Genomic DNA, 15,993 nt, shown 5'->3' with positions numbered 1-15,993 from the left:
TCCCTCTCTCCGGCTAAATTGCACAGTGCCCTCGCGCCCTGAGCTTGGGGCCTGGCAGATCCACCTCCCTGCTCCCGCCATCGTCAGTAGCTGCACTCTCTCTTTCTTTCTTCTGATCTTATGGAGAACGCCATGCGACACACGACACGCACTTGACACCGCGGTGGCGGCGGTCGCGTTGTTCGTGACGAGCAACAAGTAGGCTCTGAATCTGCGTGAACCATGACTAAAGGGACCAGGTGGTCTTCCAGCTCCACGCTTCGCTGTTGCTGTTGACTGGCATTTCCCTACCCACACCTCCCGCGCCGAAAGTTCTTTTTATTCCCGAAAAAGAGGACTCTCATATATCAATTTTCATCCATCTAAGTTATTCATTATTTATACACGCATTTTTGGCGTTGCAGTAAAGCACATACCAACTCCCAGATTGTTAAATAGTTCACGGTGAACTTCTCTGTTGTTACAGTGAACCCTGTAAGTTTCAGTAATAAATAGTGTGTACTGTACCGTATGCTACGCCGGTGAAAGTTCACCGCAACTCTCCGTTGCACTGGCAGGGCCCACTGTAACGATGAAATTCAGCGTGCTCTTTTAGAAGTGCACGCCTGCTCTCGTTTGCGGCCCCACCGGTGCGGCCCCATGGCTGGTGGGGTGGGGCATCACTCCCCTGTGACTCTGTGCGCTCATTTCTTTATGCCATTACCCTGCTCCCCTCTGGAGTCCCTCAGCAGGCTGGCTGTGCGCTAAACACGCACGTGCGAGCGCCCCCCTCCCCTTTCACACTCTCTCTCTCTTCACTAGTTAAACTGTAGCGAATGTGCCAGTGCCATGGATAACTCTAATCAATAGTCGTGTGTAGTTCAGAATTAATTACTTGTACACTTGTACGACTGGAAAATCAAAGGTGTCACATTGCACCTTATCAGATGTTGGAGGTATTTTAACAATTGTTAAAAGTTTACGGATCAGCAGTGTGCTGCTTTTGTTCATCCAGTGTAGTGCGCTAGAGTGCCAAATAAACAAAGTTAGGAAACAAAACCTTCTCTTAAAAGTGTCTGATTATTAGAGGCTTCTGACATCGTCTGTTTTGAACTCAGTGAAGAAGGGCCTCCATGATATAAGCCTTTCATTATGGCGGTTTAGGCGGTGGTATAGCTATGAGCCCCTCCTGACCACACAGGGTGCGTCCGTGACGCGCTCCGTAGGACCGTCCCGGGTCCCCACCTCCCCCCCCCCCCCCCCCCCCCCCCCACACACACACACTCTCGCACACAGCGAGCCGCCGCCCCGAGCCTGCCGGGCCCCATTTACCCTACATGCCCCATGACAAGTGATAAATTTTAGCGTCAGAGAGGAAATCGGTTAGAAAGCCGCTGCCCTCACGTGCCTGCTCTGTGTGGTTCGGGGGTTGGCGTTGTTGTGTACGTGTCCTGCTGGGGTGTCATCCCCACGGGGTGTGCGGGGGGAGAGGGGGGTCCCCGATAATGGCGGCCCTGGCCGGAAAAATGATTTCGGCCCCCCGGTTTGGACGGTAGGCCTGTGCTGTGTGTGTGTGAGAGAGAGAGAGAGAGAGAGAGAGAGAGAGAGAGAGAGAGAGAGAGAGAGAGAGAGAGAGAGAGAGAGAGAGAGAGAGAGAGAGAGAGAGAGCAGGAGAGACAGAGAGATGAGTGTGGGGGCGGTTGGAGAGGGTCCGGGCGGGGTCACGGGACGCCGCGGGGCTCGGTGCCGACATTATAGCGTGCTGCATGCCGTATATCCCTGTTAGCAGGCTCAGGGCTGCTGGCTGGCTATGTGTGTGCAGTGCGTGAGTGGGAGGGGGTGGGTGGGGGGTAGGGGCACATCCCGCGGGACCCTCCACCACACCCCCACTACCCCCACCTCCCGGAGCTGGCGGGGCGGGGCTGAGTGCTCCGCTGAAGATATGCCGCGGAACGTGTTTCCTCGCGCCGCTGATGGTTGGCAGAGGCGCAACGGCGGCGGCGCGTGAGCAGCGCGCGGAGAGTTCCCATTTTCTCATCCAGACGCAAAATTTAATCAATAACTTTTCTATTTTTGTTTCCCGTTCCCCGCGCCCCACCGCTGCTTCTGCTGCTGCTGCCGTCGCTGCTGCTCTCCCTCTTGTTTCCTCTTTCTCCGACCGAGGCGCGCGCGCTGGCTGCTGCCGGCCCGCCCAAGCCCATCCTCTCTCTGCCGGGGATTTCAATGGTCTTCCCTTTGCACATGTATGACACGTCGCCTCCGAGCTGCTCTCCCCGCATATCTTATTGGGTCCACAGCGCTGCGCGCTCCCTTGCTTTCACTTTTGCCCTCCTCCCGGCATCCCCGAAACCCCATCACGAAACACTGCATTCGTTGTTAATCCATCCCCCGGATCCATCCCCCGAACCTCCATCCATGCCGCCGCCACCAGAACCACCACCACCCGACCACCGAGCATCCCAGGCCACCTCACCCCAACCCACAAAAGGGGTTGACAGGTGGGCCCCGGTGGCGTTGATGTGAGCTTTCTGCCCACATCTGATGGAGGGGGACCCGAAGAGGGGGTGGGGGTAGGCTCTTCCGGGATGCACAGTGGACGTCCGGCCGATGAGATCCGTGATATACTCCGGACGGAGCAGAGACGGGGAGGAGGGTGCCGTATCAGAGGAGGAGGGGGCGGGTCCGATGTGACTGGTTAGGGACGGCGAGGTGTCCGGGCGGACGCGCCGGCCCGTGCGACAGGCGTGCGCTGCGGGTTGCCTACCCGCTCGGCCACAGGCGGCGGCCGGCGGTCCGATGATCACGCTCGACCACTCGCAGACAACACACAGTGTGGGCGTGGGGCAGCACCCGGTGTTGCAGCGCGTGCGTGCCCACCCGGCCGCGCACCTCGATAACGTTCTGTCCTTGCTCTCTCACTCCCCCTCCTGTGCTCTCTCCCTCTCTCCGGCTAAATTGCACAGTGCCCTCGCGCCCTGAGCTTGGGGCCTGGCAGATCCACCTCCCTGCTCCCGCCATCGTCAGTAGCTGCATTGTGTGTCGTCTCTCTACTGCAGCGACGTGCAGGGGAAAGAAAAAAGGATTGGAGAGGGAATAGAGTGGGAAAGCTAAAGAAAATAAAACATGACCCTTTTTTTTTGTCTCTGGCACACAACGACAACCCCGCTCAAGTGCGCGCCGGTGAGCAGGACAGCGCTTGATGAAGTCCGTGCTGTGAGCGGGAACCCGTCCGTCCTCGGTTCAAATTTCACCACGAAATTAGTTTTGTGGCCTTGCGTTCGCAGTCACACACTCGATGTGTTGAAGAGTTAAAACGAGTCAGCATTCCTCCTTTAGAGGATAGACGCACAACAAAAAATGCAATAATGCATTTGGTTTACCCCCACCGCTCCTATGTACCCCAATCTCTTATTGCCCGCGCACAAACTCGGGCGAAACGCAAAATAATGAAACGTGTTTCATTTGTATTCCCCATCCTTTTTTTTTCGTCCGAATCCCTTTCATCTCGCTATTGTTTGTTTTATCTGCGCAACCGCCACGCCACACCTGCGCTTCCCTCTCTTAATGTTGTTAATTGGTCCGCCACCGCAAGCCTTGCCAGCCACCACGGGCAACTCCGCAGCTACCTATCCATCTATATCCTCCCCTCTGGCCATCGTTATTTGGCACCGGGCTTTTGGTCCACGCCGCGCGATTTGCGACGGACAGCGAGCCGTTTAGTCATCAATCAGAAGCGATCTCCTCGCACACACTGACGGGCATCATTCTTTGGCGTCTCATTTGTCTGTTTTTTGTTGTTTTTGTGTTTGTTTTTTGTTTTTTTGCGGGACGCACCGTGGTGTGTCGTGCGTTCCAATGGCATGTGTGTGTATGGCAGCCATGGGGGCTTTTCACACGATACTATAAAAGCGCGCGAGAAAGGCAAGAGCAGCCGGGCGCGCGCTGCTACACACGGAGCGGGGCTGTTTGGGGTGTAACGACAGCAAGTCTGTTTCAAACAAATCCCCTACGCTCCGCAGGCGCGTGACGCTCGTCATGCTGCTCATGAATGACCAGTGATGGTAGCATAACGAAAGTAATCATAATACTGCTCCTGCTGCGTACCACCCCTCCACTAAAAAGTATGCAACAACATTACTAAATTTTTCAAGTCAAATGTTCTTATTTTAACCCAACCCCCATATTCCCTGCCAACTGAAAACAAATGGCAGTTCGATCAAAAACAAATTCGTTAAAAATTTAGGAATGTTTTTGAATTGACAACTTTGGCTTTTGGGGGTAACATATTTTCCGCCGGCCGGCACCACCGACCGACTGCCCGACTGACGGCACGACTGCCACGACTTGTTGTTGTGGAACAGCGGCGTTTAATTACAAACGGGCGGTGATTGGCCGGGCAGCGGCTCGGGCACGTTTCTGCCCCCGTATCGCCCCGCCCCACCGCGCCCCCCGCCTCCACCCCACCTCGAACCCCGGACGCTGTGTTGACCCTGCGGATCTACGAATAACAGGTGCGGCTGTATGGCATGGGGGCCGTATAAGAGGCTTCCGGGCCGGTCGGTTCATCCTGGGGGAGAGAGGGTTGGGGGCGTCGGCCAGGCGCCCCGAGGACCCTTATCAAGCCTACTCATCCGAAAAGGACGCAGAATGTGGCCCGCGAGCTTTAAAGGCGGATCTCTCCTTTAAAATGGATATATAGGATGCGGTGGTGGGTGGTCGTACACGGAGCGTGTTCGCTCCCGCGGCTGGCAGTGGTTTTTTGGTTCCGTAGCCGAAAGCTAAGTGTGTTGACGCTTGTGGCGCTGCTTGTTGTTCCAGGCTTCCCCATCCAAAAGCTCCAGAGTCGCGTCCTGCATCTTCACGTCTTCGACTACGATCGCTTCTCCAGGGATGATTCCATCGGGGAGGTGTTCTTACCGCTCTGTCAGGTTTGTGAGCCAAGTGCTACATTACTCATAGGAGAAAAATTAAGCTAGATGTTGCCAAAAATATTCGATTCGAAGCATTTTATGACGGATTTGATTCGATTTCGAGGAAACTTCATGAAATTCAATTGGAACTAAAAAAAACGCCCACTCGCATAGCGCTACTACTGAGATTATGTTAGTATCTTCACGCAATTCTCTATACTATATCTAGGTTGACCTGTCGGAGAAGCCGTCCTTCTGGAAGGCGCTCAAGCCCCCCGCCAAGGACAAGTGCGGAGAGCTGCTCACCTCGCTGTGTTACCACCCCAGCCAGAGCATCCTCACACTTACTCTGCTCAAGGCCAAGAACCTCAAGGCCAAGGACATCAACGGCAAGTCTGGTGAGTGCGGACAAAACCTCTTTGTTTCTCAGATCCTATTATGTCTTAATTCCTGGAGCATTTAGACACGCCCAACGATATGGTCTCTCTCGTAACCGACACTGTGCAACTTTCTGTCCTCTTTCCTGCCAGATCCGTACGTCAAGGTGTGGCTCCAGTTTGGGGACAAGCGCATCGAAAAGCGCAAGACCCCGATTTTCAAGGTGACGCTGAACCCCGTTTTCAACGAGACCTTCTCCTTCAACGTGCCGTGGGAGAAGATTAGAGAGTGCTCGCTCGACGTGATGGTCATGGACTTCGACAACATCGGGCGGAACGAGCTCATCGGCCGCATCCTGCTCGCGGGTGAGTGCCACGCACCCTTTCACTGTTTCGAATCAACAATTAGGAAGACGTCATCTTTGTCGCGCAATCTCAGCGCTAAGAGCTATACTAAAACTCAAAGTGGCCATCAGTCCAACGACCATGTTGACTAAGCCTGGCTGGCTGGGCTGAGGGGCGTTACAGTGTATTTCTTGTGCCTCGGTCCACACTAGTGATCCTTCAATCATCTCGTTGACAAGCTTCCTCAAGTTTATTCAATCAGCCAGTCTGGCTACTGACCTATACGCCCGTCCGCGACGGCCCAGACCGGCTCTGCCGGGCTCTCGTTCGTTGGTCCCTTACACTATATAAGTGCCAAGTAAGTAATGGATGTCCCTCTCGCTTTGTTCGCAGGCAAGAACGGGTCCGGCGCGACCGAGACCAAGCACTGGCAGGACATGATAACCAAGCCACGACAGACCATCGTGCAGTGGCACCGCCTCAAGCCCGAGTGAGGCGCCGCGCCGGCCTTGCCGTTGCACGGCGCCAGTGACTCAGTGCGTGAGTGTTGTCGTGCCTCAGTCCCGTCTCCACTCCCTTGTGATCACCGCCCTCTACCTGATTCTTTGTCTGCGTATATCTATCTTCCAGCGTCTCTCTGTTCCTTGTGGAACACGATCCCTGAGTAACTTTTTATCAATTTTATTGAGAAATTTTGGCAAGTCCGGGCCCAACACTATGCGTTGGATGACTCGGGACTGATTTTCCTTAGCTGAGTGGTTTTACGGCAGTAGTATTGACTTTAGATTTCGTTGTAGTGTCTTTGTTACGAGAGCCTCTCTGTGAAAACACTTAACGCGAGGACATTGTTTCATCAGGTTCTTGTGGTTTGTGTGAAATTGTTTTTAATGAATGTCATGGTGTGATTAACGATGAAAATGAACATTTCATAAGTATCATCGAGAGTTTATTCGCTAGGGAGGACCTCGTGAGAATTACGATTTAGGAGAGACTTTTTCATCTTGTATAAATTAAAGTATGGGTGGCTTCTGCTAAACTTCCCTTTAAGCTTTTTATAAAGTCAACATTGTTGCAATGTATTCAGTCAACTGTGTCCTCACATGCTTTCAATTTTTTACTACATACGCTCTGTAAAAAAAAAATAACCGGAGTTGGTGTTCCAATGGTGCTCCTCTGTAGATCAGTTAACCAGTTAACTTCTGTGAAACCAGCAGGCCTTCACAGTTTTAAAACTTCTTGTTTTAGAATTTAGGTTTACATCTCAAGATAAACTGAAAACCGACGTGAGGCAATCAGAAAACATTTTTTGATTGTTTTTCTAGAAAAATCAAAAGCTGTAATCATTTTATCTCCATGTGCGCCGCTTTGTGTGTCCGAAGTTTTAGATCTCTCAAATACTCTGTCCCTTCTTTACTTTACTTTAAAACACTTTGACAATCTTCTCTTCCCTGTACCTTACTTAGAACACTGACATATCGAATGGGTGTGCTGTTACCCACGTCTTTGAAGTACAGCAATTTTGTGCCCTTTTTGTTCTTTCTTCATAGAAATTTTCTTTCTGTCATCCCATTATTCTTCTTTCCTCTGAAAATGTCAGAAATATCACTTAACGCACATTCAGCTGTATAAGTAAAATTATAAGCTTTGTTTACATCTTTCAATTTTGAACTGATAGTCTAAAGTACTGGCATACTTAGCCACCTGTCATCTATATACAAAACAATTACTGCCTTAAGATACAACGGTTTGTTTATCTTATATGTTTCATCCACAATTATTTGTTGATTTCAAAGACGTTTTGTTGTCACCCCTTTTGTCTCTCATCTCTCTTTCTCTCTGGTCTGTATTAAGGCAGTAAGTTGGTGACTCTGGCATGCTTAAAACTCAAATCATTAACGAGAAACGATTGTGATAAATTTTTAACCCGGTCTGTTATGATTTATTTTAACGATATGTCATTGTCTTAGTATTATTCCTTTATTTCAGGGACAATTATAAGTATTATCCCAGCAAACATAAAGATGTAAAACTTACGAAATTTGTACTTAATTGTTTTTACAAAGGGAAGGGTAGGGTCCAAGTTTTAGTCATGTTCCACTTAGTAAAGCAGCCATGTTTGTTACACGTGCTTGAATCGGACTCGCAGGAGGACCCGCTGCCACCGCACAGAATCACTCATGATGGGGGCTCATGTCAAAAGTGGCTTCAGTGTGATAGCCTGGATGCTCTCCGTATGGGCATTCCATTTGTTAATCTGTGAATTAGGGTTGTTTACTTTAGAAATTAGAATGTGTTGTTTTTTGTACGCAGCATAGAATCGGCTAATCGGCATGGAGTGTTTTTATCGTTTTCGCATGGAGTTTGAATGGACAGTGATTTTCCACGTTTCTATGTTATTAGGTAAAGATAGAACACGTTTTCGAGGCAAGTGTGTCGCATTTGTGATTAGGTGTCTGTCTCTGTAAAAAAACAAGTTGGTTCTTTAGCCGTTGATAGCCGATAAAAAGCAGCGAAATGTCGTTTAAAGCCTGCGGTTTTAGTTGTTTCCTCGACGCAGGTCTGCACAAGCTAAAAGCCCAGAGGACAAGCTGGAGGCACTCGACGGGGAGGTGATGAATGCCGTTGCACCCGCTGCTCTCTCTGCACGAAAGCATTTGCTCCCCCTCCTCTTTATCTCCTTCACCTTCTCGTACCTGTTTCCATCCCCTCGCCTGACCCCATTTCCTCGCAACCCTCCCCCCAGTCTCTCTCAACTCGTCCCTCCCCCACATATCCCCCCGCTCTAGTGCCCTCCCGCCCCTCCCTGTATGTGTGTACGCTGTGACCTCTTCTCCCTCCCCCTCCCAGGAGAGTGACTCGTCCTGGGCATAAGTAGCATGATTTGCTTGTATCTAATCGTGTACCCCGCGGTAATCTGCCCGTTGGGAGTTTTTCTTGTGCCAATTCCCGTTGTAACCCCCCTGACCCAGCAATTTCTCCCCCAGATTGCATACGGTCCTTTTCATTGTCTAAAGTATTATTGTACCGGATTTATGGTAAACAATGTTGTTAAAATGACGTAGTCAATAAACTAACTCTGGTCGTCCATACTGTGTGTTCTTTAGGATGGCTTTGAGTTTGTAACTTGCTTTTCGTCACATCGCACGATGTGCAGGATAGAATCTTCAAATTTATTTTTCTAGTTCGAGGCGACCTCTGTTTCCCTCAAATTAAATTCCACACCTCCTGTTTTCTGTCGGCCGTACGCTGAACGCTCCCGGTCGGCTCAAAGCCCATCTGCCAGGGCCGGGCAGCAAGAGAGGGCCGAAGGCTGAGCAGGCTGCCCGGCACTGGCTCACAGTATGGAGTCACCAGTCATGCTTCATTCGTGTACATAGAGTGAGCCTGTACCGTAGGGTAGCGCTAGTGTGTCAGGTGAATAGCGCGGGGCGCGCGCGAGAGCGCCAGGGCGTCAGTGGGGTCGAAGCGGACGTGCCGAGCCGACTGCCGACCGCGCCGCGAAAAAGTGGTGGAGAAAAGTCTACCCACTGGACGCGATCAAAGGGCAGGCCTTTCTGCTTCACTTATTGCCTCTTAAGATCCGCGCTCAGAGTTATGTTTAAAACATGTTCACGCGCATTCCACGTTCGATATACGATTTGTTCCGTGCGTGCCCCGCCAAAAATGTGCAAATCAATTTATTTTCAGAAGGTGTAATCAACTTGTAAATAGTGTACTTACACACATTCGCGCATGCGGTGAATGTGTTTCATATACCATTGTCTTGTATAAAAGTAATTTTTGATGTGACTGACTGTTAAATATGTTATGTAAAATTATTTGCGAATATTTCAAAATGAAAAAAAAAATCACTACCTACGGTAAGAAGCCCTCAGTTCTCTAGAGGTCACGAGATTGTTCCGTGTATTTGAAACCCGTTTAGTCACGCAGGCAGACAGATCGCATTAGTGGATTATTGTGTATCACTAATAAAGTGTCATTATTGTTAAACATAGATAAGTGAAAGCATAAAAAATATAGACAGTACTTGTATTTTTGCAAAGTAAAATGAAATACATCATTCTAGTTACATTTTCATTATTTTTTATATATAATTTTACATTGCCAATCCCATGCGTCTGTTTTAGTTGGAGTTACAACGCCTTGCTTTTGTGTGAGAATTACAACAATTATAACGTAAAGATGTGCATGTAATTTAAAACACAAATGTGTAAAGAAAATCCCCTATCGTCATTTCTCAGATTGACAAAATGTGTATAACAGACGGAAATAGTGTATTTGTGAGTCCCATATGCGGATCTCGGAGTATCTTCTTGCCAGCTTAAATCGTTGTGTTAGGCCTTGTGGTGTTACATGTATCAGCAGTTTTGTAAAGTAAACCAGGAAATTATTTGTGCTATCGGAAAGCATTATCAATCACTCTTTTTATGATGAATAATTATTCAAGACTGTTGCAAACTTGAAAAAGATATCATGAACAGTGTACTTATGATTTGATGGATTAAAATAAACTAGCCTGAGCGGCGATGAGTGGAAGCTAACTTATGATGCCTTCTTAATCCTTTACTACACACATTATCTTGTATTTCCTAGTTGTTTATTCGGCTTATCGTAGCTTATCATATTTCTCTTTGGACCCATAAGGTTGTCCCACGTCCACAAGCACTCCGGAGTAGTGCGGACTATTGGGTAGACTCTGTCTCCGAACACATTAAAGAGATGTGGGCCACCCACCACACAACCTCACCCAAACTGTTCACGTACCCTTCCTCGGCGTAAAAGTCTGATACGCAAAGGTTCAGAAAAACGTCAAAACTCGCCGTGTCTCGTGTCCTTTCGAATAAGGATTATTCATAAAGTACATCCGTCGATCACCGTCTCGAACCTGCTCACTTCAGTTCAGCCTCTATGTCGCCTGACAGGTAGGCAACATCTTGCCTTCAGTGCATCTGTGTGCTGCGGGCTGGCCCGCCGTGGGTCTCGCGGGCGCTTCGCTGCCCCAATAATGAATCTCGATAAATAAAACGGACGTACTTTCTGGGTGATCCCCTACGTCGCCGACGTAACGCCCACTTCTAAGCGCGGGGAGTCAGCTGTCTGAGGTTTATCTGACCCGGCTGTATCCCCCCACTCCACTCTCCGCTCCCCACTCGGTCGGGCCGGTGGTGGCCGGCCAGCCGCCGGGGCCCGGGGCGGCGCAGCAGCGCGTCGTCCCGACCGGTCCCGTCAGTCGCGGCGAGCACCATGTCGAGCATACACCCCGACCTGCCCAACCTGTTCGAGTTCGACTCGCCCATCGCGCCGGCCGCCCTCTCGGGGCCCGGCGTGGGCGTCCACGTCACCGAGGACGTCTTCGGCAGGATGGGCTCCGTGCCCATCCAGCGGTTCACCCTGGGCAACGCCAAGGTCACGGTGCAGGTCATCTCGCTGGGCGCCATCATCACGGCCATCCGCATGCCGGACAAGGACGGCAAGGAAGAGGACGTGGTGCTCGGCTACGACTCGCCCGACGGTAGGTGGACGAAGCATCCGTGCGGAGAACAGCAGCGCCCAACACGAAAACAGGGCCCTGCGCGCGTTGTTGTTGGTGTTGTTTTTCTACTAAATCGCACTGTAATTGGATCGTTTGTTTTGGGCGTAAACTCTCGGCGCGCAGACAGCGGTAACGCGCAGTATAGTGTCAGCGCCACAGAGTCACGGCCATTGTCACGGTCCGGCGCCGGCGTGAGAGGGAAACGGAAACAATCGGAAGGCTCGGCGTGGCGGAGCGGAGCGCAGCGCAGAGTGGTACTCCTCTCCTTGACGAGGAGTGCAGAATCACGGCCACGTCGGGGGTAAGGGGGGGGGGGGGCGCTATGAAATGCTGGAAGCAGTCATGCTTGGACTCGCAGGCTCGGCCACACCGCGCCTGGCTAGGCTCAGCCAGGCTGTACAACTCGCACTATCTGCTCGCAGCCATAACAAAATCACAACCCAAATTAATGGTATCATTCATTCCCTTCCTGGGGCATACAAAAGATTTCGCACAACACCCCGTGGTGCACGCGTTTTAGTCGTACGTTATGAGGCAGTGTCGCGGAGGACGAGAGTAGTGTCACGGGGGACAAGAAGGAAAGGCCCGCCTGACGGACGACCGTGCTCCGGCTGCTCCGCGATGCTCGGGGGGGCGACGAGTGGCCCGCGCCCGCAAGGCCTGCCTGGCCCGAGGCCGTAACATTTTATGCGCCTTTCAGAAGCATAAAACATATCTTTTGTTGCAGCAACAGCTCATCCCAACATGTTATATGCCGTGCTGCCTTCCGTACAGCGTACAAGACCCCCCCCCCCTCCTTTCTCTCTGCTGTCATTTTCCTACACTCTCTCTCTCTCTCTCTCTCTCTCTCTCTCTCTCTCTCTCTCTCTCTCTCTCTCCCTCTCTCCCCCTCTCTCTGACATGAAATATTTGCCTCGGAGCACTTGAATAGGGCGGGCTAGGCTAGGCGTCTTGCTTAAGAGCGCACCCCCTTCCCTCTACCCCCTCCCCCTTTCCCTTCCTTACTTCCACACTCCCCTCCACCACCAATTTCTCTCCCACAGACGGATGGATATGCGATTAGGATTGGGGGGAAGACCCTTGGGAGGGAGGAAATGCACACAAAATAACGGAAGCGTTCGATTTCCCGAGGTCCCTCCGAGTTATTCCTTTTCCGACCGCTGAGAACAGAGCCGCAAACATATTGCCTCCCTCCGCGAGTTGCTTACCGCTCGACGAGCAGTGATCTCCGCGCATTCAAACCCCCCGCGCATTATGGAAAGTCGGCGGGTCAGTGGAGCAGCCGCGTGAGGTGAGACGAGCGGTGCCCGGTAACGAGATAAGGGGCCCTTTGCCTCTGGCACCACTCCAGCCAGATAGCCGTGATAGTGCGGCGAAAATATCCCCGACGGTGCCAGGTGTCATAAGCACACGCAGAAAAAAAAAACGTTTTGGCACGTCGAGAAATAAGGGGGTTGACCCTTTACAGGGTCTGCTGGTCAGCCCGAACTGTGTGTGTACCCATATTTTTGTTTTGCCCTTTTCTGTGTTTCTCCAACCCAGACATGTCTCTAGGTTACCTGAGCGCCGACAACCCCTACTTCGGCGCCACGGTCGGCCGGGTGGCGAACCGCATCGCCAACGCGAGCTTCACGCTGGACGGCAAGGAGTACAAGCTGCACGCCAACGCGGGGCAGAACACGCTGCACGGCGGCCTGCGCGGCTGGGACAAGGCCGTGTGGAACGCGTCGCGCCACGTCGACGGCGTCACCTTCTCCCTCCTGTCGCCCGACGGCGACGAGGGCTTCCCCGGGGCGGTGCTGGCGCAAGTCACCTACCGCCTCACCGTCGACAGCCGGCTCATGATCAGCATGCAGGCCATCGCCACCAAGCCCACCCCAGTCAACATCGTCAACCACGCGTACTTTAACCTTGCCGGTCACGTAAGTATTCACCACCAGCACGACGTCGTTAACTGGGAAGGAAACGCGAAAAACAAAAAAATAAATATACAGTTTTAATCCGTTTTGGAAAGTTTCCCAGTGTGTTCTATATTATAAAACGTTGTCATAAAAGTCTTCAACACCGCCTTTAAAATTTTAATTCCCATGTTGTGCATTTGCGTTACATTACTTTACGACGCTCTGAGTCAGGTTCCACCACCCTGTTACGGCGTTACGCTGCTGGAAGGGACCGCATCGGTTTAAAATGAATTACTTCGTGTGATGTTGCCTTTTTTAACGCGTCTGTTTCCATCCTCCAGGGCGCTGGACCGCAGGAGGTGTACAAGACCAGGCTCGCGGTGAACGGGGACCGCTACACCGTCTTGGACCAGTTCCAAATCCCGACCGGTAGTGTCTCAAACCTGACCTGTTTTCCACAAACACTACTCGGATGCCTCGACGGCTCGCACGTCGTGTTCGCCGTGCTCGCTGTGCACTCCGTGCTCACCGTGCACGCCTTGCACGCGATGCTATCGCTGTTCAAGCCGTGCTTCCCCGACCGTCCGTGGTGCTCACCTGACCTCTCTGTCCACAGGAGCGTTCGCGCACGTCGAGGGCACGCCGCTCGACTTCCGCACGCCCCGGCTGCTGGGCGACGTGCTGCCCAAGTTCGACGTGGACCACAACTTCGTCATCACCCGCGGCCTCGAGCGTCCCGCCGAGATGGTCTACGTGGCGGGGTGAGTGCGCGGAACGTTATCGGTGGAATTTTTCTTTGTACGCTACCGACCGTGAATCAGAGTGCACTACTTTAACTTAAAGTGATATTCACCGTAGCTTTCTTTGAAAATTCACCGTAACCCACTCTCTACAGTGCTGCAGGGTTTTCTGTACCATATACATGTAACGTTGACCTTATGATTTTTGTTAGCGCGAGAAAAGAGACATGTGTCCTGCCGCCTGATTGGTTGCAACTTCTTTCTTGTGCGCAGCGCGGTGCACGAGCCGTCCGGGAGGACCCTGGAGCTGTACACGGACCAGCCCGGCATCCAGGTCTACACGTCCAACGGCCTCCCAGAGTGAGTATGGTCCGCACAGCCGCATGGAGTGGCAATGGCGAAGTGTGGAGTGGGAGTAGCTTTGTGGTGCCCTTTTTGGACTACAATAAGTAACTATACTATCCGCTCCTCCCGCAGCGCCTCCCAGGGCCCCATGATCGGCAAGGCCGGAGCGAAGTACATCAAGCACGGCGCCTTCTGCCTCGAAACACAGAACTTCCCTGACGCCATCCACAATGTAAGCATTACTTTTACAAAAAGAAAATCTGGGACTGAAATAAGCAATAAGTAGAACGAAAACAAATATTATTCACGACGTGGTCTGGCCGATGCTAAAATCTGCAGAAATAAGGCAGAATTTTCAACTCGACTACACCGCAAAATGCTAAAGAATAGGTTCAAATTGCGAACAATTTCCTTTCCAACCTGGAAAGAATTTGGAAGCGATGCTGACATATCTTGTTCTTCGTAAGCTACTATTTTTTTGCAATACGAAAGTATTGTTTGCAACAAATCTGACAGGCTTCAAAGAATTCTGTTCGCTTTACGAAACCAATAATTCTTTGCAACCCAATGAGCGAAAATTCTTCGCAACGTGTTGCAAAGGATTTAGTTCGCAAGCATTTTGCAGTGCATTTCATAACATGTTACTGCGGTGGGTGTGGCGACGCGACAGCGGCCACCGCTAAAACGAATATTGTTCTCTTGTTTGGTGCCGAGCAGGATCGGCGCCCTTCTCACGAGCTCTTGTTTTATCCTACGCAGGAGCGACGCTTCCCAAACAGCGTCCTACGTCCCGGTTCGTTATACAAGCACAACATGGTGTTCAAATTTGGCGTTCGCATGCAGCCGAAAACACAGTAATGAAGCATGCTGCATGAATGACTGAGCTTATCTGCGGTACCAGCACCAGCACCCTCATGTGACTGTCTGAGGTTGTGAGCCGCTCCAGCAAATTGTGTTCTTTTTTGAAAGGTTTTGATAGAACTCGACTGTACAGCAAAAACTCAATGGATGGAATGTAAAATGTAATTTAATGATTCAAAAAAGTGAAACAAAATAAAAATGTTTAAAAAAAATGGAAAAAGGTAACTTGTGTTTCCCTTGTTAATTTGTTTCTATTATGTACTACCGACCAAACGGCGTCGTAAATGCTCACGCACGCCCCTATCCCCCCTAAGCGGACAAAAATAAAAAAGTAAAAATTATGGGGGAGTACTTTCCGTACCGCGACGGTTGACGCGTACATTGGGTAAACTGCACTGACCCACCACAGGTCATGGAGCTTCGTTACAGCACGATGTAGGTTACAGTCAGTACCACAAAAATGTGTCAACAATGCCGGCGGCCGGAGTCAGCTTAATCCGACCCGACTATAGAACATCCTTTTTTCCTGTAACATGAAATCCGAAGCCTTCAGGGTGTAAGCAGAAGGCAAGGACCTGTTTTGCACATAATCCCTGACTAGCCGAAAGGGCCTGGACGCATAATATTGCCGCTCAGGCGCTAAGTGTAGGCTACTATCTGCACACAGACACTTGGCGGGAAGGCCTACCCGATGCGCCGCAGGCGTTGTCATTCGGAATCGTTCGTACTGCGACGGCGTTCCTGTTTGTAGCTACACGATTGTAGCTGCAGCCGACAGTGAGTCAGCTTAAACTGAACCGTCTATAGACGAATGCAGTACTTCCGCCAATGCTAGAATATCAACCAGAAGTAAACTGCGCAAAGAACTAAAGCGAAAACGAAAGATATCAATGCCTCTCCTAAACTCTCGCCTTGTCCAAGCGCTCGGAGGGACAGGGGGCCGCGGGGGCCCGATTCAGGAAAGCATTGCCTACCCTCCAGGCGTTTTCAGCGACAGTCATC

At 51.2% G+C, this 15,993-nt stretch overlaps 2 protein-coding genes across 16 annotated transcripts in view; both read left to right on the top strand.

Moving 5' to 3' along the window:
* Positions 1 to 10,152, top strand: part of LOC113208657 (synaptotagmin-7) — a 305,230-nt gene extending 295,078 nt beyond the window's left edge. For all 13 annotated transcript variants that reach the window (XM_052272435.1, XM_052272434.1, XM_052272433.1 and 10 more), the window contains 4 exons: positions 4,798 to 4,907; positions 5,119 to 5,287; positions 5,420 to 5,632; positions 6,005 to 10,152. In XM_052272435.1, coding sequence (XP_052128395.1) covers positions 4,798 to 4,907; positions 5,119 to 5,287; positions 5,420 to 5,632; positions 6,005 to 6,105 — 593 coding nt within the window. In that variant the 3' untranslated portion in view covers positions 6,106 to 10,152. The remainder of the gene's footprint in view (positions 1 to 4,797; positions 4,908 to 5,118; positions 5,288 to 5,419; positions 5,633 to 6,004) is intronic.
* A 630-nt stretch (positions 10,153 to 10,782) lies between these two features.
* LOC113208658 (galactose mutarotase) lies at positions 10,783 to 15,216 on the top strand. 3 transcript variants are annotated; one of them, XM_026425754.2, is made up of 7 exons: positions 10,783 to 11,123; positions 12,687 to 13,066; positions 13,387 to 13,474; positions 13,662 to 13,806; positions 14,059 to 14,145; positions 14,263 to 14,362; positions 14,848 to 15,216. In XM_026425754.2, the coding sequence occupies exons 1-7, from the start codon at positions 10,856 to 10,858 to the stop codon at positions 14,986 to 14,988; spliced, it is 1,209 nt and encodes a 402-aa protein (XP_026281539.1). In that variant the 5' UTR covers positions 10,783 to 10,855; the 3' UTR covers positions 14,989 to 15,216. The 3 variants fall into 3 exon arrangements, with proteins under 3 accessions (XP_026281539.1, XP_026281540.1, XP_026281541.1); XM_026425755.2 differs by having other exon boundaries at positions 10,794 to 11,123; positions 12,699 to 13,066; XM_026425756.2 differs by having other exon boundaries at positions 10,795 to 11,123; positions 14,890 to 15,216.
* Positions 15,217 to 15,993: the final 777 nt, after the last annotated feature.

This window comes from Frankliniella occidentalis, unplaced genomic scaffold, assembly GCF_000697945.3.
Source record: "Frankliniella occidentalis isolate FOCC.00 unplaced genomic scaffold, Focc_3.1 Scaffold204, whole genome shotgun sequence".
NCBI classification, from domain to species: Eukaryota; Metazoa; Arthropoda; class Insecta; order Thysanoptera; family Thripidae; genus Frankliniella; species Frankliniella occidentalis.
This window is presented reverse-complemented; position numbering and strand designations above follow the sequence as displayed.